This window comes from Populus alba, chromosome 18 (genome assembly GCF_005239225.2).
Source record: "Populus alba chromosome 18, ASM523922v2, whole genome shotgun sequence".
In the NCBI taxonomy this organism is placed as follows: Eukaryota; Viridiplantae; Streptophyta; class Magnoliopsida; order Malpighiales; family Salicaceae; genus Populus; species Populus alba.
This window is the reverse complement of record NC_133301.1, coordinates 12268944-12286933: the sequence shown is the minus strand read 5'-3', so window position 1 is coordinate 12286933 and position 17990 is coordinate 12268944. Positions and strand designations below refer to the sequence as shown.

The 17990-nt window shown below is 30.2% G+C and overlaps 2 protein-coding genes across 2 annotated transcripts; one reads left to right on the top strand and one right to left on the bottom strand.

Moving 5' to 3' along the window:
- Positions 1 to 1919: 1919 nt before the first annotated feature.
- LOC118034261 (heptahelical transmembrane protein 2) lies at positions 1920 to 4664 on the bottom strand. The gene is made up of 4 exons (XM_035039504.2): positions 4284 to 4664; positions 4083 to 4181; positions 3895 to 3979; positions 1920 to 2745 (listed from the first exon to the last, which is right to left on the bottom strand). Exons 1-4 carry the CDS (start codon positions 4532 to 4534, stop codon positions 2068 to 2070), a joined length of 1113 nt encoding a protein of 370 aa, XP_034895395.1. The 5' UTR covers positions 4535 to 4664; the 3' UTR covers positions 1920 to 2067.
- Positions 4665 to 9811: 5147 nt separating this feature from the next.
- LOC118034231 (AP2-like ethylene-responsive transcription factor At1g16060) lies at positions 9812 to 12051 on the top strand. The gene is made up of 2 exons (XM_035039466.2): positions 9812 to 9824; positions 11243 to 12051. Exons 1-2 carry the CDS (start codon positions 9812 to 9814, stop codon positions 11779 to 11781), a joined length of 552 nt encoding a protein of 183 aa, XP_034895357.1. The 3' UTR covers positions 11782 to 12051.
- The last annotated feature ends 5939 nt before the right edge of the window (positions 12052 to 17990 follow it).

The following is a 17990-nucleotide window of genomic DNA, read 5'->3' as shown; positions in this document are numbered from 1 at the left end:
AATTGTTCTTGATGCAATGTATGTCTAAAATCTTGCAAATCTAGGCAACATCAACACCAAGTTAGTTTATGAATAAGATATTGAATCATTTGTCAAACATGTAAAGCTTATATATGTAGTTATGTAATCACCATCTTTGGTAAGTGAACATGGCAGATTAAACCTAAAGAAACAGTCCCATTATAATTATTATAATTATAAGAAACTCTAAAATGCATGTCATAACATTGTAGATTTTTAAAGGTCAATTAATTTAAATTTATTTTGATAAAGTGCAAGATGAAAAGAAAGAGGACAGAGTGGAAATTAAAAAAAAAAAAAAAAACAGAGAGAGAGGAGGGAGAAATGGTTATTTCAAAAATTGAATAAAAAATTTCTTTTTATATCTTACTTTACAAATTATAAACTTTTGGCTTCTTAATATTTCTAATTTTTAATTTTGATCTAAGATTTTATTTGTATTTATTTTCAGTTCTTGGTATGAGAAATGAGAGAGAAAATAATAGGATTTCAATAGTACAAAAAGAAACTTTTAGTTGATACCAATTTGAGTCATGAAAAAAAAAAAGATTTTGATATCAAGTGGTTTCCATTCAATAAAATAAGTTTATCCTATGTGTTTTTTTTTCCTTTCTCTTACTTGAGAATGGTAGATCTTAGCTCGAGAAGGTTTTTGAGTTTAGGTTAATTTTGAGTTTTTCAATGGATTTTTGGGTTTTTATGTCATATATGGGTTTATCAAGATGTTTATAATGTTTTTTTATGTATTTTAGATTTAAAAATAGATTTAAAATTAAAATTGTTAACAAAAAACCATAAGGCCTAGTTTTTTTATAACCCTTGATCATTGAAAACTGAGCCACTTGTATAATGTGTCATCAATATTATTTTGTATAAAAGAATTAAAGGGTTGTTAACCTTTTAATATTTTTTTTTCTTTTTAAAGTGCCCTCTAATATTAGGGAAAAAAAGGCTTGGCCCAAAGGCTAGCCCTCTTTCATGGGCCTAGCATTAGGTTTTTTATGAGCCAAACATGTAGACGGACCCAAATACTTGACTTTTTTTTTTTTAATTTATTATATTTTTAACCCTTTAAAACTAATTAAAAAAATATTGTTTTTTTTGCTTTTAAAAGGGTTTTTACTTGAATTTAGAAAAACTATTCTTGTTATCAAACTTTAACAAAATTAGATCTAAACTCAAATTGTAGATTTTACAAATTAATCTGGTTAACTTGGGTATTTTTTTTTTTTTTAGTTGAATATTTGTATTTTCAATTTCTTCATTTAACATTGAATTGATTAAGAATTGAATGTCGTAATTTATTTCAATTTACTTTATATAGAGTTATCGCAGTTTCGTAACCCAAATTTACTTAGGTTGATATAATATGTTATCATCTCAATATATTTATAAAAAAATATCATCCAATATATGTTAGATTTTAAATTCATGATTATTATTGTTATTTCTCTTACAAAACATCTTAACAATGCATGGATTTTTTGTGTTAAAAAAAAATTAATCTAACCCGCTTTCTTTGTATTTTTTTTATTATTATCATTCAATTATGAAAAATTTAATTCCAATAAGTAAAGTTATTCAACACAACCAAATTCATTATCTATAATGCAAGCTTCTATATCTTAAAAGACATTTATCTCTTAATTTTTTGATTTAATTCAATGATTTTTTTTTACCTTTATTATTATATATGATTCTTAATTTATATAATTAAATACATGGAGAGAGTTTTTGGTTTACGATTATAATTTTATCTTGGATTCCAAAAAATATATTGTAAATGATTGGATATTTTTTCTTTTTCTTTTTTTCATTGAAAAAATAATTCTGCATGAAGGAAAGCACAAGCCACATAGCTAATTACGTGCTAAAATCCATCATGATTGCGAAGAATATGAAGGAACTATTCTCTATTTTGAGTCGAACTAAAGATACTTCTTCATAATAATACAATGAAGGTACGTCTTACAACACGAGAGAGAATTCATGAACACATGCTTTCACTGCTGTCAATAAGTAGAGAGCTAAGTGCAAAATGCCTAATTAACATGCACACGCTGGAGATCTCCGGCGAAAATCCATCATAACTAGTGTGGCCGCACAGTGAGAAAGCGCTGCTAGAACAACAAACACGTGAAAAATCTGGTGGCTGTGCCCAGCAATGTCAAATGCACCAGGCTTCAAACGTTCTGGTATTCTAGTGACATAAAAACCAACTCCTGCAGTGTAGAAAATTGCCATAACAAGCTCATATCCGAGGGATACAAATATATGTGGATGCCCCCAGTGGAGGACAACTGCGTGTGCTGCCGGAATCACCCCTGAAAAACCCATGATGAGGAAGAGGGCGGCCCTGAAAGGTCTGAAACGAGGAGTGGAAAAAACAGGCGCAAGGAGGGTGATGATTGCAAGTACACCGATCACAGTTATGGAGGTTAGATAAAAGAACCGTGGATAGGGGTTGCAATAGAAGGCATAATAGATCGGAGCAAAGAATGAACAAACTATCATAAGGGAGATGCCAGCGTAATCCAGGCGCCAGAAGAACAAATTGAAGCGTCTGGAATGGCAAGCAAGGAGGTGGGAGAGGGAGCTGCAGACCAAGCACATCATCGCCCCTGATAGGAAAACAAACCATGGCCATCTAGGAATAACCTTATCAGATCCATCCTGCTTATGGAAGACTGATTGCTGTGAAACGTGCCTCGTTAAGACCGAATCCTGCGCAGAAGCAAATGATTTTTTTCTTATGTATGAAATCTCCTGATAATACATACCTATACAAGATTTATGTTACTAGTGCAAAGATTTTCCACCCCCCTTGCATCTATAATCCATATCCTTCTTAATTTTTCCAGGCAAAAATTTCGATTTTTGTCAGTTTTCGTTCACTGTTCTTGAGTGCAATAACATGACACAAAGCAATCCCTCTCTAAGACAAGCATCTCAAGTCTCAGCAACAATAAAAGCAAAAACATTTGTCATACATGCAAAGATTTGAGAAAAGAGGAGATATGCCAGGTGCTGAGCTGCTTCCCTATTCGTGGTAATGGCGGTAAAGAAATCACGGAAGGAATCTTTCATTTCCTTGTGGAAACTTTTACACGACAAGGATCACACACAGATCGACACCGCCCCCAGTGCTAACTCTTCTTTATCGTAAAGATATGATAAATATAATGTTCTTTTTGACCATTTCAATTCCATATCCCTAGACGCACAGGGATTTCACGTGGTGTACACGCCATCCAATGCACGGGGCGTGGGCGTACGAGATTGATTCTTTTTCTTTCTTTTCTAATTATTTTAATTTGAAAAAAATTAAATTATTTTTTTAATATTTTTATAATTTTAATATATCATATCAAAAATTAAAAAAATATATTTTAACATATTTTTTATAAATAAAAAAATAAAGGCTAATTATTTTTTAAAATATATTTATATTAAAATAATATTTTTTATTGTTTAAAATTTATTCATGATATAAATACATTAAAATAATTCAAAAACATAAAAAAAAATTAATTTAAAAAAAAAAAAAAAATCAAGAATTTTCTAAAACATGGTTTTTCCATAAACCATTTACTATGAAGATTGAAATCTTCAATTACTTATCTTTCAGACCAATTCAAAAAGGTAGAACAGTTCAAAGAGGATAACATCACAAAAGATTTCCTTTTTTAAAAAAGAACAGAGAAATTTAAAATACACCATCAGTGCATCATCACATGGTGTGGCCAAGAGTTATTAATGGAATAAAAAATCACAAGATGCCGTCCCTACCTATCACACAATCATTCCTTATAATCATCATCTTCAAAGAACAGTAGAAAGCTGAAAGACCAAGTGAAAATAAAAAAAACTTACAGGAAACATATGATTATCAGAGACGTTCAAGTCTTGATTCTTCTTCATCATCGTTAGTGTCATCAGCGGTCCAGAAACTTTTTCTCTGTCAGTCCCGCACCAAAAAAAAAAAAATCAACTCAAAAAACCATCCCTCATCGAACCAAAAATGAAAAAGAAAAGAAAAGAAATTACAAAGTAAAAGAAACCTGGAGAAACTGGTGATTAAACCTTCAATATTCTCCGTGCTCTCCTCCGTGAAACTCAAAACCAGCAATCCCAGAAATATTAAGAAACCCCCTAAATGGCTGCAGGCACAAGTAAATTTTCAAGTTTCATTTCACAGTAATTTATATAAAAAACACAGTATTCATGTTATTTGATCTGTAAATGAATAATTAAACACTTACGTCCAGACATTGAGAGTTTCGTTGTGCCAAGAAAATACGCTAAGAAATGCATCCTTTAAAGGCCATTCGCATCGATAGTGATCCAATATATACTCATTATCTTGCAAATAATCTGGCAACTCTTTGTAAGTCAATAATCTCGACCTCTTCTTCATTCTCTGCTTTGAATTTTTCACTTTTTCTGTTTTCTCGTCCATTGAGTACTGATCCATCTTCACTTGCTGGTTCACCTTCTTCGCGTTTTTCCTCATTCTATCCCAGACCACGAAATCTCGCCGGAAAATACCTTTTCCGGCGAGGAATTTCCCGGATATATTTTGGGTTTGTTTCAGGCGGGGATAATTTTATGACAGGACAGCTCTCTGTGGATTTAGGATTCACCATGCTTTGATGGTATAATATTTATAGACATGACTAATTAGCTGTAATGATTAGAAGCGCGTGAGCTGTTCTCGAAAGGAATAATTAGCTGTAATGATCTTAGCTTAGGTTTTACACGTTTCATTAAGTTATTGGTTGGATTTTCTGTTTGCTCATTCTTATTGACATATTATCTTTTGAATCTTGAAATTAAAGATATCATAGTACACACTTTGGTGAGCTAATCTAAAAGTATATCTATGATACTTCATCCGGTACGGTTAAAAAAATTATTGGGTTATTGGATTGGTAGATTAATAGCGAGTAATTTTAAAAAAAAATTATAATATTTTGAATTTTTAGTGTTAAATCGGTACAAGATTAATGAAATTAATTGGATCATTCAAGATTCGATCGAGTTAATTAGGTTTTTATTAAAATAAATTATTTTCCTTGCCAGGGAATCATGGACACGTCAGTGAATAAGAATGGAGTTGAGTGCGGGGGATTATTGCTTTTAGGGTACACTGCCACGTGCGAGGGTAAAGTGTTGTTCTCTCTTATTTAATGTTTGAGTGTGTGAAAAATCAAAATGGGAGGAAGGTGAGAAATGTAATTTAGGTGAGCTGAACCAGGAATTCATCAATTTGTTGTGGCTACTCCCTGATTTAGATTGGAATTAGGCTTTCTATGCTTTGAATCTTTGGTGCTTTATACTTGTTATATGTTCCATTAATGGCGTGTTTACTATTACAGTAAAGTATGTTTTTTAAGAATGTTTTTTTTTTAAAAAAATGTATATTCAAATTCTGTAGTCTAACACAAACAGTAATAGTATATTCAAAATCAATTATATCACATCAACCTAATTTATAATATATATATATATATATATATATTATTTATGTCTAATAAAAACTTGATTTAATATGTAGTCTAACACTAACAGTTATTTTATTTTTTTTAATGATATAGATGTCCGAATCAATTTGCGTATATTTTAACTAATCTTATGATTTTAAAGTTAATAATTATGTAAATTTATAATAACGCTAAAAAGATTTAAACTCATAATCATTAAGAAACAAATTCAAAAACCTTGTCACCATTATGTGTGTGTATTTCAACCAATCAATCTACGAAGAAAGTTACAAGACAGAGTTAGGCAACCAACTTGACTTGTAGAAAACAATGATAGGAGAAATATATGATTGATGGACGACAATCCTCCAAGCATTAAACTAGGTTTGGTTGCTAGATTCACTTTGTTTATTTTTAGCTGGGTTTTTTAAAAATACTGAGTGGAAATTGACCTAAATAAAGTAATATACTTGGTCAAAATTATAACTTAATTTTTTTTCAAAATGATATATTACTTTAATATTTTATATAAATAAAATAAAAATAATATTGTTTTAATTAATTTAAATTAACCCGTGTAACAAAGTAAATTTTATTGCTGAGTTTAATAAACTTATTTTTAAATAGAATCATGATTAAATAAAGTATATTTTGCCCCCTTTTCCATTGCATAAACGTGTGTGTAGGCAATTTTTGCTTTGACAACTTCATTGTGCATGATTGAAATTTAGTTTTTGTGAGTAAAACTAACTTAACATGGAAAAAGTGTTTCCGATAAAAAAACATTTTTAACGAGAGATTGATTGAAAATTAAAATGATATACTAAATTATTATTCTATGATGAGCATGATTGCTTAGATTTCCTTAATCCGGTGTCCTAAACAATGCTATCATTGACTACATCTTAATCAACCTTTAGTTCAAATTAAAAATTAAAAAGATATACTAAATTCACACCACCCAAAATGCGTAGAGACAGCCCACTTGCTAGTACATGCCATGAACACACCATCAAGGCTTTTTTAATAATTAAAATTTATAAAAATATAAACATGCTCTTAATTAACTTGATATTATAAATAACCATGGTAAAAAGATAAAAAAAGCAAGACTAGAACATTCATGATTTAAAGATAATCTATTTTTTTTAGGGTTGAATTAGTAATTTTACTGTGAAAAAAAAAAAATAACTAATATAACCTCGTATAATTTATAAAAGATAATTGTATCATGGTATAAAGATCATTTTGCTCCCAATACTTAGTATAAAGATTTTATAATTAATAAATAATATTGCCATTATATTATTATAAAAAATAGTGATTTGTTTCTACAACTACAATAAAACCCCTTACCTTTAGATTTTTGTTAATTAAACAGCAAGAGGTAAAGTTTCTTTTTCTTTTTATTATTTTATGCTCATAGTAAAGTTGACGCTCCATGCCAAAACGAAGCTTATATTTATTTCAATACTTTCTATCATGTTTAAATAAACAACTTAACAATTCATAATAGTAAAAAAAAATTCATTTTCATCTTAGTTTTTTTTTTTCAATTGTAGTTTTACGCCCAAAATAATAACTAGTTTAATAAAAAAAATTAAGGAAACAAAAATTTTAACAATAGATAACTAAAGTATAAAACAAGAAATCCAACGGAGAATCTCAAACTAACTAGAACACTTTATGTATAATCCACTTGCCTTTTATTTTCTTACTCTGTAATTATTTTAATTTTAATTTAAAATTTTATTTTATTAATATTTTAGTCTCTAGATTAGAAAAATAAAAGAAAAGGTTATTTAAAAACAATGAAGGACAAATAAAGTTGGTGAATAGGCATTTTTAATAATGAAACTCATTATTTTTTGTGTTAACATATTTTAAGTGTGATAGTTGTGATTTTTTTTTTTATAAAACATGCCTAAAAAATTGATCGAAATGCTTTTGAAAAATTATGTTCAATTGATTTTTGTGTTTTAAAGGGGGCGTCATAATAGTGGTCAGATTTCGAGCAATAACTCGATAAGGGATAAGTCGCTTATAATTAAAAGAAACTTATCATCCACTTAATAAAAAAAATAAAATCATTTATTTTTAAGGCAAAAATAAAATAAAAACTAGATCCATCAGTGTCCAACCTCTTTTTTTTTATTATTATTTTTATCCTTTTTCATTAATTATTTCTATTAAGTTAACTTTGTTTTTTAAATGGTGATTGGTTTTTTTACTTTTGTTTTAGGTGCATGATAGTTTAAAGATACTAGTTTGATTTGTTATATAAAAAAAAAAATAAAATAAAAGGATAATTAGTGTAAAACATTTGTATATGTATTTATTTTTAATTTTTACTATAAAGATTAATTTTTTATTTTAATATTTAATCAATGTTAATAATTCTTTTTATTTTTGAAATTTTCCTAAAACAAACACGCACACATATAACACACACACACACAATCACAATCACAATCACTGGCATGGGGTATAGCATCTGCATTCCTCGGCCACTAGACCCATACCTTGATGATAAATACGTAAGAATAAATGCCATGAATTTCTTTTTTCGAATAAATGCTATGACAAGTTGATGTAGCAGATGGGCTCGTTGAGAGAGAGAGAGAGAGAGAGTGCGTGTGTGTGTATTCTCAAACGCTTTGGATTTGATTATATAAGAGATTCTCTTACTTGAATAAGTAAAAGCATGAAAGACATTATAAAAAAAATATACAAGAATGAGAGTTAAATGAGAGAAAATTATAACATGATTTGATTATATAAACATGAAAGTCATGTTTATTTATATCTCGATTATATGAAAATTAACTGATAAAAATATTAATATTTTTACTATTAAAAATGTGAAATATTTTAGTGAATATTAGGCAGAACTAAAATATTCATTACATGCTTGATTGCATGGAAAACAGATAATGTTTGTATTGACGATCACCGGGCTAAAAAATATGATGAAATATTTGTACTTACAAATAATCTATCATAAAATATGTTAGTTAATTATATAAAAAAATATTATACACGTGGCATCTCAATCTAACTTCACATAACTTGAAAAAATACACCATGACTTGTTAAAAGAAAAGGAAGAAAAAAGAAAAAAAAAACAGCTATATTTTAAATGGTAGTGATAAAAGCATAGAATTAAAAGGTTTGTATTTCATGTGATTTTAATTCCGAGTTTTGTGATTATGAATATGATAATTATTGAGAATTTAAATAGTTATTAATTTTAAAATCTATAAAATTAACTAAATATATATAAATTAGCTTGAATAATTATATTAATAATAAAAATAAAAAAGATGAGGGGTGCAAACCTTTTGGGCTTTTGCAGTTCCCTTAATTGAAATGCTACGGCAGCTCAAACGAACCGTCCCTCGTTTTCTTTTAATATATATATATATATTTTCTTGTATCATGAAAAAGAAAAGTCAAAACCTGGAATCCCTAACTACCTGTGGTTTAGATGTTGACAGTCATAGCTCTACGCATGAGTAAGTTCTTACAATTCTCTTATCCGTGCAGTTTTCACTTGTTTTTTCGTGTGATTAATTGTAAAATATAAATATAAAGATTAATTGTTTTTTCGTGTGATTACTTGTTTTAACAGTATGAAGTTTTTTTTCTGTGTGCTATATAATTGTAAAATATAAAGATTGATTAATTTGGGGTAAATTAGCTAGCCAGCCGCAGTCCAGCAATGAATGAAGAGTTGGCTTTACCAACTGTAAACGTCAATTCAATATTTCCTTCTGAAAGTTACGTGAAGTTCGTCTTTTCTATTTACAAGTTGTTGGGATTATTTTTTAAAATATATTAAAATATTATTATTTTTATTTTTTAAAAAATATATTTAATATTAGCGTATTAAAATAATTTAAAAATATTAATTTAAAAAAAATTAATTTTTTTAAAAACACAATTAATCAAGCTTAATTCCATCCAATGACATTGAAGATGAGAGTTTCTTTTAGGAAATTCTATATATACACACACCATTAATTGAGACTAAGCACTTTTATTTATATTTAATTACTGGATATAATAATGCATGACCATAATTTCAATTAAAATGTAAATATGTTTTATTTGATTTTTTTTTTCGAGAAGGCAGATTGGATTCTGAATCGACTTTCGGTTTATTACCACACTATAAAAAAAAAAACATATTTTCGTCTTTTTAGAAGATGCAGGTAAAATCACCGAGAGAACGATGGTATTGATTATGAAGTAATCTATTTTCGACAAGCAAATAAATAAAAAGCATTGGCAAATTATTCCCATGGATGACGGATGATGGTACATTGAAATCTTCGTCTTCAACACTCCAGCTATTCTAATAAGTCCATACGTGTCACCATCTCCACGCGTGGAATTGATTTCTTTGTTTTTTTTAACCCGGAGGTGTCCCGGGTCAGTTTGCGCGCACCACAACTAATCTCCGGGCTCACTGAACATCCTGCAAACCCAGTGAACATGTAAGGCACCGTGAGGATGACAGACGTACACAAGTGGGACTTGAATCCTGGTGTGGAGAAAGGAAACAAGTCCCTTCAATCACTTAGGTCCATAATCCATGTGTACGTAGAATTGATTTCTTACATTTTTTAAAGTTACACTGATTTACGACATTAAGCCTTCGCTTCACCAAACATAACATGATAATGTTGCATTAAAGTGTTAATATATTATGAATAAAAAAAATAATATTTCTTTTCTTTTTTTATACAAACAAAACCCTCGAAATTAAGATATTTTACGAGGAGCAGGAAACTACAACCTCGTTGGCACGAGGGGAAAAAAACAATGTATAGGTAAAGACAAGAGAGAAGAAACCACAAGGGCCGGTTACTGCAGACGGCCTCCAAGACAGTTCACTCACTCGCCGGCCATTTCTTATTATTTGACAGCACACGCTTTTCTAACCCTATTCTTCCCTGTCATTCCTTTAAAAGCCTCCTCATTGGAGAGCTCAGTCATATCTCTCAGATTTTATCCCATTTTAATCTAGCTATTAGACGCGAGCGGCTAAGTTTTCATGGCGAAATTATCACAGCAGAACACAAAAAACACAGCAAGTAACAATAATAACACGACTAATGGCGTCACCAAGGTGAAACGAACAAGGAGAAGTGTTCCAAGAGACTCTCCTCCTCAACGCAGCTCCATTTATCGTGGCGTTACTAGGTTATAAATCATTTGCATGGCTTCATTAATTGTTACTATAAGTTCTTCTGCTTGATCAAATTTATTACTTTTATATATTCTTAATTTTTTTTCTCTTCCTTTCCTAAAAATGATAGTACCATTGTATTACTTATTGTTTCATCAGGCGCACCGGTGGACCGGCCGATATGAATCTATACCTTGGGATTCTCTTTCTGATCTCTTGGGACAAATACCTCTCGAATTAATGCTATCATGCACATTCCAGAGAAATGAACGAGTTCATTAACGACATTACATCGCATGCACAGAAATTCTCAAGCTCCCACCATCCTTTTACATGCAAAATGAATCCCAACATTGATCAACCGATTTTTTTCTTGCGAAGCCATCCACTAATTAATTAACCCTTATATATTAGTAGCCTGCGCGAAGAAAAGTTTTCAAACTGCCGATTCTGCACGCAAACGGATGATCCTAACTTCAATCAATTTATCTTTAATTTAATGGAAGGAAAACCAGCACTGATTATGTCTCATTGATTTTTGCAGCTACTCAAGAAGAAGCTGCCACCGCTTACGGTATGGCGGCTATAGAGTACCGTGGCCTGAATGCTGTTACCAGCTTCGATCTTAGCCGGTACATCAAATGGCTAAAACCCAATCAAAATAACAGTGGTAACAAAAATGATCTAGATCTCCCTAACCCTATCATAGGCACTGATAATTCAACTCATCCTAACCCTAACCAAGATCAGCTTGGAACAACCTTCCTTCAAAACCAGCAAACCTACCAGCCTAGTGAAACTACATTAACTCAACCACGGCCAGCAACGAATCCTTCATCTGCCCTAGGGCTCTTACTTCAATCATCCAAGTTCAAGGAGATGATGGAGATGACAGCAGTGACAGATTGCCCACCAACCCCACCGTCGGGCTTAGACCTGACACCATGTAGCTTCCTTGAAGACGTCCAGACATATTTTGACTGTCACGATTCAAGTAGCTACGGGGATCAAGGAGACGACATGATTTTTGGCGACCTCAACTCGTTTGTGCCACCCATGTTTCAGTGCGATTTCGAGATATAAAGATTAATTAAGGTGATTTTGTCACTACACATTAATTTATATAATTAAATTAGTTTGAAGGTTCTTCGTGAATATGAGACCTGTAATATGCATGGTCTATGGCTTTCCCTCATCAATTGGTGAAGGGTTAAAGTAGTTCCTTAGGGCTGAGATTTATTTGGAGAAGAAATGGAGAAACGAGCTGGCGGAGAAGAGATTTAGATAGCTTGGGATCTGATTTCAGACAGCGAGTTGGCTATTTATTATTCGGTTCATTTGTTTGTAGAGCGATAAGGGCAAATAAACATTGGTATTTTATCATCATTTTTTGTACGAATAAGATGTAATTTTTTTTTTCTATAAATAAAATGTCTATGAAATTGATGTAATTTTCATTTTTCAGCAATAAAATGTCTATATATATGTGTGTGCAAAAAAAGAAAAATTCTCTAAGACGGGACTAAGTTTGGCGTCACCTCCGATGATTTGACCTAAAGCGATATATTATCTCTTCATTTGTACAAATTCTTTTTCAAAAACTAATGCGTCAAAAAAGTTATAATTAAGCATATATAAAAAAAAAGAATTAGTAATTTGATGAAAAAAAACAGAAAAAAGCCAAAAAAATCCGTCTTCCCCCCCGCTCACCAGCACACGCCACACAAAAACAAAAGAAAAGAAAAACACTCATCTCTCCCATCTGTACTACTATCAAGCCTCTCACCAAAACCAGTAGCTCCGGCGAACTCCTCCATTAAAGGTTGATTTTTAAGATTCTAAACGCTAAACTTGAATTAGTTATGCCATTAATTAGTAAGCTTCAATGGCTACATATACTATAGTCCTTACCAATAGACTAATCACAAGGTTACAACAAGGAAATGGACATCATAGAAATAACTGGAGAAAAAAAAAACATATCAAAGTCTACAAAAATATCCCTCTCAGTGAAATCATTTTTGTCCTCAAGGATACTCAATAATGGAAAACAAAAAGCTACTCTTTTAATCCTAATGATATTACTAGAAATTTTATCTAATATAGCACGAATTAACAAAAAGCCATGCTTATTCAATCTATCAATTTTTACTGTCATTTAGATCATTCCCCTGTGATGTCACAAAAAAATAAGAGAGAGGTGTTTAAATCATTATATACGTAGACATATATGACTATGAATTTTCACAATACATTTTGGTTTTTTCTCTTGCTTTGTTTGTTGGAGATATGGTTGAATGCTTACAAAATAATAAATTAACCTAAAATATTAAATTATCAATCACAAACCAATTTACAATAACAATTTAATATTAATAAGAGCTAATTATGCTTTGGAAAAAACTATAGATATAAACTCCTGGATATTGTTTTTTTGAAAGAAGCTGTTATTATTAAGTAATGCAAAATTGTGCAATGCAATCATTACACAGAGAAAAAGTTTGCTGAATTAGCTAGCAAACCTATATAACATAAACCCTACAAACTCAATAAAAACCTTCCACCATCTGGTTCCTGCATAGGAGCCAAAAGAATGCCCCAATCAACATAATCTGCATTGGATTAAACAAAGTACCGATAAATTATCTATGAGGGTCATAACCAAGCCACAAAATCAGATATTCTGTGCACTCCTTGTTTAGCGAGATGATCTGCCATGTGATTGCTTTCCCGGTAAGAATGAGAGTAGGTGATTGAATCAAAACATGAAGCTAGCCTCTGAGCTGAAGAGAAGAGTTTATGATGAATCCAAGGCCTATTATAAGAATTATTCATCCAGCTAATGACATTGGCAGAATCAGATTCGATAATAATATGTTTATGATGTAAGAAGCAGTTAGAGGCTGACAATTCGATAGCTTTGACTACTGCTCTCAGCTCAGCTACATTAGAGTCTAAGATCCCAATCGGCATAGAAAAAATACCTAAAAGTATTCCATGATGATTCCGCAAAACACCACCTATTCCGGAGGGGCCAGGTTTTCCGATAGAGGATCCATCAACATTCCATTTGAATCTATTCGTCATAGGGGGAGACCATATAATACCAATCCTCAACTTTTGAGAATTAGTCCACCGAACCAGACCTTCAGCAGATCGAAGCAAATCTGAGGAGGAGTAGGGAAAATCCGATTCAATAGCCTTTAACCATAAGCAAAGCCGAGTAACAATAATGAAGAACAAAGTATCATAATCTGGGATCTTCTGCTTAAATATTACATCATTGCGAAGAAGCCACATAGACCATGTCGCAGAAAAGAACAACATCACCCATACTTTTTTCTGAAATTTGCCATAAACCAAAGAGTCCCACTGAGAGAAGAGATTTGCCAAGTTCCTTGGACAACACCAAGCTAAGCCCCACCAATTGATGATTTTGGACCAAATGAGCCAGTGCTTGTAGCAATGAATAAAAAGGTGGTCGACCATTTCTTCCTCAGCCAAGCAGATCGGACAGATTGCAGCTGAGATATCCAGTATGCCTCTTTTAACTAACATGCTGCGGGTGTTGATTTTGTTGATGATGGCCATCCAGCAAAAAACCTCTACTTTAGGTGGGACGAGACCTCTCCAAATCCCCTTAAAGGAGAAGACAGTGTTCAATGGAGAACTAGGAGATAAAAGCCCACATAGAGATTTAACCGAGTATCTTCCTGTGTTATTGGCTTTCCAGACAAGCCGATCCTCTGCTTCTTTGTCCAGAGGATATTGCTGTATACTACTCCTGGATATTGTTTAATGGAACATTAGAATGACGATATTGCCATTCTCACAAAAAATCCTTGCACTAGCTATTAGCGGAATGTAGGTTTTTTCATAAGATCTTCTAATCATTACTAAATTAATCATAAATAAATAAGTTTTTTTTTATAATTTTAAATGCAAGTAAAACAATCAAATTATCTTTAGAAATAAAAAAATTAGAACTTGTGCATGAGGAAATTTAGTATACAATGATTTATTTTATTACTATAAATTTAGCTTAGGGGAAATTGGGTATTTAACCAAGTATAAAAAAAATAAAATGCACAATAAAATTATCAAAATATCCTTAAAAATAAAAATAAAATTAAAACTAGTGTCAAAGGAATTTTCATCTTTTTGAAATGGTTTTTTTAGATATTATTAGATGAATTTAGAGGTAGTTTTATATTTTATTAAATATAAAAAATAATAATGAAAAATGTTGGGGCATGTGTGGTGCACTCTTCGACGTCCTCTTTTAGAAGTTGCGATACGTGTGTAGGTGGTAGTGGTTTGTTGTCGGTGGATTTTTTTTCTCTTTCCTCCTTTAAAAATTACATCTTGACACTTTTTTTTGTTGATCTTTCAACTTCTGTTCTTATTTTTTTTATTTTTGATTTTTAATTTTTATTTTTGGCCCTTTTATAAAATATTTGTTTATTTTAATTTCATTTTTCAATCCTAATTTGCCAAATATTATTACTTTTAATTTAGTCCTTGTTATTTTGATTATTGTTTTTGAGTCTTTTGTTAAATTGATTTGTTTTCAATTTCATCTATTAATAAAAAAAATTGTTTTTTTATTTTTTATTTCAATTTTAATCCTTATTTTTTATTTATTTTTTTGTTCCTTTTGTTCAATTAATTTTTCTTTTTCATTTCAGTACCCTTCAATAAAAAATAAAACTTATTTTGTATTTTAATTTTAATTTTATTCTTTTAATTGTTATTTTTTTTATCCTTTTATATAATTAATATTCTTTTTCCAAGTTAATTCTTCAACATCTAATTGAAATTGAACTTTGTCATTTTTCTATATAAGGTTCTTTCAATCTAATATTCAGGGTCACGAGTTCGAAAAGTTATTGCGTGTTTATATTATTTTTTTAACTTAATTTATTTTCAGCTTTATGGTTTTTATATTTTCTTTTCTATCATGTTATCTTCATCTCATGACTCGGGTCGTAAGCTTGACATATTAATTCGAGTTGGCCTATCTTTAATTTGCTCCTTGAGTTACAGATTTGTTATTCTAATTTGGATTGACCCGATGTAGGTTGAGAATTGAATTAAATTATTTGTCTCCTTTTATAAAAATATATTTTCCTATTTTATTGTTATGTATCACCTTTGTTTTAAAAAAATTTAACCCATTTGTTATCATTATCTATTTCTTTATTATCTGATTAAAATAAAACTAGCTAATTTCTCATCGAGTGGTGTGAGTTTATAAGTTTTAAATAGTATTTTAGGTTTTGATGTTTTAACTAGTGGTTTATTTTTCTTATTAAATCAACTAATATATAAAAACAAAACATAACAATTCCTAGTCAAATAATGGTTTATTACTGTGCCAATGCTCTTAATTCCTCACCCAAACTACTCTTAGGCTCCCTTTTGGAATTCTGAAGCCCAACATCCCATGCCACGCCATCTCTGCATCACTGCTACAGTAGCAGTGAATTATAATTCGCTGCTACAGTTGAAACTTCCTTTCTTTAATTTCCTTTCTCAAAGCAGTGATTCCGTTGACTTACTGTTTCAACCAAACATCGAATTCCAGGAATTCGTTTTCCTTGAAACAAACAGAGCATTAATACTCCTCCACATTGTCCTCTCATGCAACTTATCAAATTTATTCATGCCATCAATGAATTTTCTATTCTCAATTTGTGAACACAAAGTCTTAACGAACCTATCTCATCATCCTTATAAGCTAACAAACCCTAGAATCACACCTTCACCTTAATTACCACTCAGAAAACATAGCAACATATTCAAGTTATTTGACCAATATCTTGAAATACGATCCAACCCCTCATGTTTTTTTTATTTAAAGAAAGATAGTTAATTTCATGCCATGCAATTTGAAAGATAGTATTGAATTGTAAGTGCTCACCTACTTTACTCTTCAATTCTCGTGACTTGAAAGTTGCAAGACCATCATGATCTAATTTTAATAAATTTTGCAATTAGATTTAATTAGAAATAATTTATCTAAATTCTGCTTGAGAAGCTCTATTTACTCATCAATTCCTTGAAATCAAACCTTGTGTATTTCAATTGTTTCTCAATGACTAACGTTTGATTGTTTTTCATCAGTTTTCATATACCCACAGTAGTCTGAACCATTATTTTGATACCAAAATTTTAACGTATCATGGAAAATATAGAAATAAAAAGAAGGTTTATGATAGAAAATAAAAATAAAAATTGTAACTGGTTAAAAAAAACTATTCTGAAGTTCGAGTCAATAAATAATTAGTCCCTCAACTATTTGTATTATAATTTGTGGGTGTTAAACATATATTTATTTTTATTGTTCTGTTTGTTTTTAATGATGAGACCCATAACTAAAAGAAAAAAAATATAACAACAATAAATAATTAGTCCCTCAACTATTTGTGTTATAATTTGTGGGTGTAAAATATAAATTTATTGTTTTTAGTTTTATATTTTTTTATTGTGAAAAATTATAAAAAAAAAACAAAAAACATAAAAATAAAAACATCATAGATGAGCACCACTAAGATACTGCTTCTCTCTCATGGTGACATAACCATTATATTTTCTTTCATTCAACATGATGACATAATAATACAAGTCTCTCTCTCTCTTTCTATGTAAGAAATCATGGGCCTAATTTTAAAGGATATAGTTTAATTGATCAGATTCTAAATTTATTTTTTTGAAATTACTTGTTTAAGTCCTACAAATCTCAGAATTATTGAAAGTTTATATAATTATTAACTTTAAAACTCGTGAGATTAGTTGAAATTCACACAAATTAATTCAAAGATTTATATTAATAATAATAAAAAAAAGAAATCATGTGCCTATAAGTATCTCTTCTATCGTGACCGTATAAACGGCCAAACTTACCGCATAAATGAAATCCTAGATGAAAAGATGATATTATTAAACAAAAATAAGTTAAGGATTCAAATCAGAGTAAAAATAGATCAAGGACTAGTTTATAGTTGGCCGAAAGGTAATGATATTTTCTAACCAGTTGGAAATGGTAAAATTCAACAATGCCAGAAGCCACAGTAATTAATAAGGAAGACAAGTCACAGTAGTTTTTAATTTTCACAGACACGCTCCTCCACCTTTGCCGCTTGTTTTTGTGTTCCAGGCGAGTTCGGCAGTCCACTGACAATGTGTTAGTTTAAAATTATTTTTTAAAATTTATTTTGATATGATTAATTTTTAAAATAAAAAAAATATTATTTTAATATATTTTTATTTAAAAATTACTTTAAAATGTG